This window comes from Mus caroli, chromosome 8 (genome assembly GCF_900094665.2).
Source record: "Mus caroli chromosome 8, CAROLI_EIJ_v1.1, whole genome shotgun sequence".
Classification (NCBI taxonomy): Eukaryota; Metazoa; Chordata; class Mammalia; order Rodentia; family Muridae; genus Mus; species Mus caroli.
The window spans coordinates 61,108,537-61,116,449 of record NC_034577.1 but is presented as its reverse complement, the minus strand read 5'-3'; the positions used below and the strand labels follow the sequence as shown (position 1 = coordinate 61,116,449).

The 7,913-nt window shown below is 45.2% G+C and overlaps 1 protein-coding gene across 1 annotated transcript in view; it reads right to left on the bottom strand.

Annotated features, from left to right (window-relative positions):
• The window catches only part of Lpl (lipoprotein lipase), a 24,420-nt gene extending 16,837 nt beyond the window's left edge, over positions 1 to 7,583 (bottom strand). Inside the window, exons 1-2 of the mRNA XM_021169248.2 lie at positions 7,200 to 7,583; positions 457 to 617 (exon numbers count right to left, since the gene is read on the bottom strand). Of these exons, the coding sequence (XP_021024907.1) occupies positions 457 to 617; positions 7,200 to 7,287 (249 nt within the window). The 5' untranslated portion in view covers positions 7,288 to 7,583. The remainder of the gene's footprint in view (positions 1 to 456; positions 618 to 7,199) is intronic.
• Positions 7,584 to 7,913: the final 330 nt, after the last annotated feature.

Sequence of the window (7,913 nt, the reverse complement as noted above, 5' to 3'; positions counted from 1 at the left end):
TCTTGTCTCTAGCTGCATATGTATCAAAAGATGGCCTAGTAGGCCATCACTGGAAAGAGAGGCCCATTGGACTTGCAAACTTTATATGCCCCGGTACAGGGGAATGCCAGGGCCAAAAAGGGGGAGTGGGTGGGTAGGGGAGTCGGGGTTGGGTATGGGGGACTTTTGGGATAGCATTGGAAATGTAAATGAGGAAAATACCTAATAAAAAAATCTTTTTTCACCTCCATAAATGATCCAAGGGTAGCAGACAGGTACTGTGTTGAAACAAAGGTGGGCACCAGCCAGGGGAAAGGATTCATGAACTTGGGACGATTGGGGCTATCATGAACCAAGATTGCCTCTATCCAAGTTTAGAAGGAAGTTGTCAGAGAGTAGACAAATACAGATGGTGGACTTCTGATAGCTGGGATCTGATTGACCCTAACCCTCTCTTTGTTCCAGAATCACTCTTACCGTCCATCCATGGATCACCACGAAGGTCTTGCTGCTGTGGTTGAAGTGGCAGTTAGACACAGAGTCTGCTAACCCAGGAATGAGGTGACAAGTGTCCTCAGCTGTGTCTTCAGGGGTCCTTAGGGCAAATTTGCTTTCGATGTCTGCGAAATCTCTTCCCACTACAGGAAAGGAAATTGGAGGGATTACTTGGTTTTACTCAGGACCGGCAGGTTTTCAGATTCACATGCAGTCAATGCCAACACCACCCTTGGTTTTTCTAAAGCTTCAGGTTTTCAAAAGGGAATATGGGTCATGTGCAAGCATGAGGACCTGAGTCCAGAACACTAGAACCCACGTAAATGCCAGGTGGCCATGGTGCCTGCCTGAAACTGCAGCTTCACCAGACAGAGGTGGGATCTTCTGAGCCAGCTGTGGTAGCATCCATATTGGTGAGCTCTGGGTTTGGTTCTAAGACCCTGCCTCAAAGAGTAAGGTGAAAGAGTGACCAAGAAAGACAGCCTCCATCAGCTTCAGGCCTCCATATATGCATGCACACGTGTGTACTGGCACACACGCAAACATCATCCACTACCGAATGTGTGTGTACATAAAAATATTCTTAAAAAGAAAAAAAAAGAATGTGGATTGCAAGAGAATGCGTAATGTCTCACTGGTGACAGTGCAGACAGAGATGGCCTTAACTGTGACTTAAGCAATCGGATTGCCAGCCCTTGCTCTTAGTCCCCATCCAGTTAGAGAGTGTGTGGGTGTGCATTTAGTTCATGTAGAAATTCCTTAATTTCATCATGTCTCAGGTGACTTGGCCAAGATGGGAAAGACAGGGCAGGCTAGCACCCAGGACGTCTGGTTCAAGTTCAAAGGTCATGCTCCTGGAGAACCCTGCGCAGAGATCTCATGTGGCATGGTTCCTGTTATGTTTTGAGTTATTCCACCTTCTTTAAATATATGATTATTATATTTATCTAAGGGTTTCCTATAAAAATACAATCAGATTCATTTGAAAGAAGGACTCCCCACTACCACCACCCATTATCAGAATTTTAAAAGAAGGAAAGTTGAGAAACATTTACTATCCTAACTGCAACATGTGCTGTCTCAAGCCATTTTAAGAGAGTGAAGGGTTCAAAGGTACCTCGGTGTGTGTGAGCCACAGTCAAGACATTGTCTTCCTTTACTCCTTAGGACATTTCACACAAAATTAGACCTTTAAAATTATGGCAAATTCTTAGCTAGGTGGTGGTGGCACATAACCTTTCATCCCAGCACTTGCAAGTCAGAGGCAGGCAGGTCTCTGTGAGTTTGAGGCCAGCTGGGTCTGCACAGTGAGGTTCATGATATCCAGGGCTACACAGAAAAACTATGTCTCAAAAACACAAAATAAATAAATAACAGTAAATCTGTCTGTAGGAGGAGCTTGTTTTCCTTCTTCACTCTAAATCTTGAACTGGATAAGGAACGAAGGTAAACCTAGATTTTGAAACTATTGACATATAACTAAGTGCTGATAAAGTTTATGATTATATATAGAAAGGAAAAATTGCTAAGTTGCTAATACAATCAGATCCTTTTCAGGAAACAGCACAGAGGAGCTAGGGACAATTACTTAATTCTTGGTCAATTTATGGACACAGCCTATTTACTAAAAAAAAATTATATGTAATTTATATTATATGTAATATATATTATATATATAATTAGAGTGTTTCTCTTTTAAATTTTTCAGGAAATGAACAAATGAGGTAATTAAGACAGTTCTTATGTCTCAATATAAATATATTCCTTTTTTTAATAAGTAAAAATTAAAACCTCTAATTTCAAACTAACATTGCAAAAGTCAAGCCAAGAAGGACAATAGGAGGATTTGCTAAGACTTTATCTGCCCCAGTGCAGGGGAATACCAGGGCCAAGAGGTGGGAGTGAGTGGGTAGGGGAGCAGGGCAGGGGGAGGGTATAGGGGACTTTTGGGATAGCATTTGAAATGTATATGAAGAAAATATCTAATAAAAAATGGAAAAAAAGGAGGATTTGCTAAAAGTGAAAGTATGGACATTGTGATTGGGCTCCTCATGCAGTTATCAGAGGACTGGCAAGCTTTTCCCTTCGTAAAGATTATGTTCAAATGCTATTTAAATGTTAGTGTCTGAGGGATTCATTATAAGCAGTGATTCAATCATGCATGTGTGTACACATACACAAGCAGGTCTCTACTACTGAAAACACAGGACATGTTTCTTAATAATTATATTTGCTAGAAATAAATGAGTTTCACAATAATAGCTAATTTCTCTAAATGCATTTATCCAACTCAGAGACTGTGCTAAACTCCTGATCTTGAAAGCTCTTAATAATGCATGGAATTTATCCCGCCAACAAGACTATGTGCAATCTCTATCTTATTTGATGACTCAGCTATTCTTTCTCCTTCTAAACCAGAAAACACCTTTACCCTTACTAGTGGGTAGGGGAGCAGGGTGGGGGGAAGGGGACTTTTGGGATAGCATTTGAAATGTAAATGAAGAAAATATCTAATAAAAAGAATATCATGTGCCGATAACCTAATTAATCTGATTCTGCCCAACAAGTTATTTTAATTTTAGAAAGTGTTCTACAAAATATAAAAGTAAATTAGTCTTTCCGGGTAGTGGTGCCGCACAACTTTAATCCCAACACTTGGGAGGCAGAGGCAGGTAGATTTCTGAGTTCAAGGATAGCCTGGTCTACAGCGTGAGTTCCTGTCTCAAAAAAGCAACAAAAAAAGTAAATTCCACCTCTCTCCACCTCTAATAGTTCATCCTCCTTTCTAACAACCTGCTCTCTTCTCTCTTCTCTCTCTCTCTCTCTAATGCACATGCAGAAGTTGTGCTCAGTTCTTTCCTTCCACCATGTGGGGTCTCAAGACATCTGGCTTTCGTACAGCCTTCATCTGCTAAGCCATCTAGCCAGCCTGATTATCAGTCTTTTTCAACCAGAGGCAACTAAAGGGTCCAGCAGACAAGCTCCCTTACTGCCCATTTTTTTTTGTTGTTGCTGTTTTTTCTTCATTGCTGCGTCATAAGATTACCTTCAACAGCTCCAGAAATGTCACTCTCTTGTGGCCACCTTTACCCTAGAATTGGGCAAGTTAGTGGCCCCGCTGACTTTGAAATGGCCACGGGTAGTCTCTAAAATTATTCAGGCTGACTTTATATGTTTCTATGAAAAAAAAAAAAACCAGTTTAATGTGGAGATCCATATCCAGGGCTCAGGTTGGATGCCATACATCCAGCATGTGTACCGGGCCCACTGCTGGATGAGGAGAGACAGGAATTCATTCACCATCACATAGATTGGCACATGGAAAATTTCATTTTAGTTTTAATGTATTTGTGTGTGTGTTAAGTTTTCATATTAAAATGGTGCTGTTTAATGACTTAGGCAGTAGTTTCAATTTTACATTAGCTATGAAGTCACAGATCTTTCTGCTGCTTAGTCTATGCAGGAGGGATTTTTCATATTGCTAGTTAGTGTTTGCCTTTAAGAATGTGTCAGTATCCTAAAGATTTCCCAACCTCTGTGGTCCCTGCAGCACCGACTGATAAGAGCACGTAGTGACAGGGAAGATGAACCCCAGGCATGCTTCCATAAGTAGATTTCATCATCCAGGTGCACTCCGGGTTGACTACTGGAAGGTCAGGTGAGCTTGACTAATCTGAGGTGACTGTTGCTAAGGAAACTAGGAAAGGTATCTGTGACTCTGCATTCATCCAACTGTGCTGCCTTTCGCTATTTTCTTAGGAATATTAAGTCCACATTGGAAAAAGAAGGGGAGAAGGCAAGAGAGGGAAAAGAAGGAAGAGAAGGAGAGGACTGAGGAAGTGAGGAAGATGAGAAAGAATGAAGGAGAGAGGCAAAGGTCTATCCTTCAAAGGCTTCCATCCTGAATTTGACCCATTACAGTAATACCACCCTAAAAACTGTGACCACCCAGACACACCCTCATTACACACTGGGGTGATGTGTTTAGGTAGGCAAATTAGAAGATAATATGTTCCTTTTGCTGTGTAATCTTTATTCCTATGTTTCCAAAAAGACAGCTCAAATATAGTGTATAACAAAGAAAAGAAATTTATCCTGATACGGCTAACAGTCACACGGATGAAATCAGGCTTAGTCAGGTCACCATAGAGAGGGTGGGGTTAGATAGAGGGGACTGTAGTGCTGTCAGAAAAGTAGCAGCACGGAAGTAACAGGTGACATTAAAGACAGATGAATGCCATCAGAGGAGGAGCACCAAGTGTCTGAAGACTCAGAAGAACTCAGTCACCATCACGATACGGTTTCCTCAGATGAGCCACACACAACACGGTGCAGCCTTGGTGATGATAACGTGGAAACAGGCTATGGTCAGAGGAAAAGGGGACAAGACCCCCTGAAATGTTTTCATCGACTCGACCGGACAATCTGACAGAACAGAAACAGTCAGTCAAGGAGTATAAAGTCTCCTCCCCAGCACAGCAGGAAAGGGAGGCTGTGCTAAAAATACAGTCTGTCAAAGGCACCGAATGTCTTTCCACTGCGACTCTTCCCCCACTTGTCTCCCCACACCTTTCAATGCCGCTATTAATCAGTCACTCCCTTGCCAAGCTCTTTTCCAACGTCATCTCCCAGTTATTTAACTCAGATATTAACCTCAAGTGAGCACTGTGGCTGAAGGAACGGGACTTGGCATAGCAGGACCCCCTATGCTCTCTTTCTTAGCTTTCTGCTTTCCTGCCTGGGACCAGGAGAGGCTGCAGGGGCTCCAGGAAGAAGCCCAGGGCAATGCCTCTCAAACTCACACACTATTCGTGGAAAAAAAAAAAATCAAGAGTGAACACGGAAACTGGGAGCCCAGAGGGGAGCTGGGATCGCTCCAAGCTGTGCCTTTCTCACTCACATTTTTACCCCTAGGTGAACTCATTTGTGGGACAAAGGGCTAGGCCTGCTGTGGTTAAAGAAGCTCACTGTAAAGGACTACCCTGAGAGGACAGAAAGATGATAAGAGGAAGTCATTTCACATCTGCTTAGGAATAATATTCACCAAATACATTTTATTGATAGGAAAATCAGGTGTTGGCTAAAATCCAAAATTATTATGTAGTTACTTAGGTGTCCCTTTAAATCAAGTATAAGGGAGGAGCCCCAGGGCACTTTGAGTCTTGCCAACTTTTCTAATGTTAGAGCGCATGCAGCTAACCCCACAAGGGTGACACTAAGTAACTGAGAAGCTGGGTCCAGAGCTTCTAAAGGAACCTTTAGCAAAACCTAAAAATGTAGGCGACCTTTTCTACGGGAGTTTACGGTAAAAGTCGTGTTCTACTATGGTCTACTTTCTGAAATGTGAATTGAAAGTTTGCTCCTATTTTTGTAACCAGAGTTGCAAACCTGCCACGGGAGAGGCAGAATCTCCAGTATCCTCAAAACACCCAGGATTCTTTTCTTTCGTGCAGTTCTGCCATGATGGATTCTCTTTCCTTTGATAACAAGACATTTACAACTAACTATACGCAGAAATAAAGGCGAGCTTTTAGCTGCAATCATAGACTCCACTAAGACTGGAATTAGGCTGCGGACGTGCCACCTTAGAGCACCTCCAGGGGACACCACCCTCGTGGCGATTCCACCAGCAGCAACACAAGGAAACCCCAGCCTTCTTTTATGACTGGGTTCAGTCACATTTTGAGTCTGTGTTCTGTTAGCTCAATCAAGGTTCAAGTTACAAGGCTTCTCTCAATTGTGGGCAGGTCTCGACTTCAAGGCCATAAAGCAACTTGCTACTGACCCTAGTCTTCTCTAGGCAGAGAGAGCAGGCAGAGCCGTGGAGGTGGCCGCTTTTTTTTTTTTTTTTTTTTTTTTCCAACTAGTGTTGAAAGCGATCTCCCTTAGGCTCTAGAGAATCCCATGTGCTCTCAGCTAGCTGAGCGCCTCGCTTAGGGCGAGCCTCCCCTGGGACAGCAAGGAAAGGACACAGAGCTGAACTGGCAACCTCCAAGCCACAGGCTCCAGTCGGCTGGTGGCTGAACCTCGTTTTCTGGAGGGTAGGCTCATTTCTGGGCTTTCTTGAATACTGAGCTAAGCCGAGCACAGGAACGCTTGCAGGACGCCAGCTTCCAGGACTCCGCGCCACGCGTTCCCGGGCGCCACCGCGCACTCCCACTTTCACCGTAGCTCACAACAACCCGCCGAGAGCGACAGCGCCCTGTACAGTTGGAATGCACACAACGCGTCCTCCCACCTGCACCCTCGATTCACTCTTCCCGCTTCTAGAGGGGTCTGACCCGCAGTCCCAGCAAAGTTAGGGTCACTTTGGCCCGCGTGCCCTGCATTCAGCACCCCTATTCCCTATAGGGAGGTTATCACCGGTCACTACAGCTTTGCTCGGCCTCTGCGTCTCCCCATCCTAGGCTCCACAACCCCCGCCCCAGCCGTTCCCTGCGATGGCAGTCGGCGGGAGAGAGCAGGAGACGGAGTGGGAACTCAGGAGAAAGGAAAAAAAAAAAAAAAGCGGGAACCTAGAGTCGCCGTAGCGTGATGGGAGGCAGGGTCTCTCCCTTCTCCTCCTGGATTCCAATCCAGCCACCCTTCCCGGGAATTTACTGCGCCTGGGAGTCCCAGTGCATGCACGTCCTTCCAACTTCCTCCCTCCCATCTTCAGATGGAGAAAAAGTGGTCCTGTCCGGGTCTGCAGGTGGGGGTGGGGGGAGTTGGCGCGAAAAACGTACCATCTGCTGCGGCCACCCCTCCTCGGAAGGCGGTCAAACTCTGGAGCCAAACTCCCAGGACCACCAGGAGCAGGGCTTTGCTCTCCATCTCCCGGTGCACCCTTCTGCTTTGCTGCTGGAACTACGCGGCGTGGGGCAGTCAGGAGCGGGTTGAGCAGGAGGCGCCAGAGGTCTGGAGCGCGGTGGAGCGCCGTAGGGCAAGTCAACCTTTAAAGGGGAGGGCAGAACGGTTACAAGGGGCAGAATTCCTCGGAGGAGGAGTAGGAGGAGAAATCGAGAGTCTGACACTGTTTCCACTGCACAGCTGTTTAAGTGACTGGAAATATGCAAATAAGACTCATCACCTATTGGCTATAAAATCATAAGTTGGGGGGAGGACTCTAAATGCACTTCCAAATATTTGAGCAAACGGTAACGAGGCTCACCGGTGCCAGCGAGAAGAAGGGGAAAGGGCAGGAAGGAAAGCTTGCTTGTTGTTTAGACTCCAGTTTGCCTACCGGGAGGAATCTGGTCCCTAGGGACCCCTATAGAGGCAGAGAGGAGGGGTTTGCACTGATTTATGTTAAGTAGTCTACGATCCGTTTTCTAAGGGGAAGAAGTTTTGCTCTTAAACAGCGTGTACCTAACACTTTCACACACACACATACAACCTTTTGATAAATCTTTGTTAAACTTGAGAGATCCTTTCAAACGCACACCCTCCCCCACCCACCC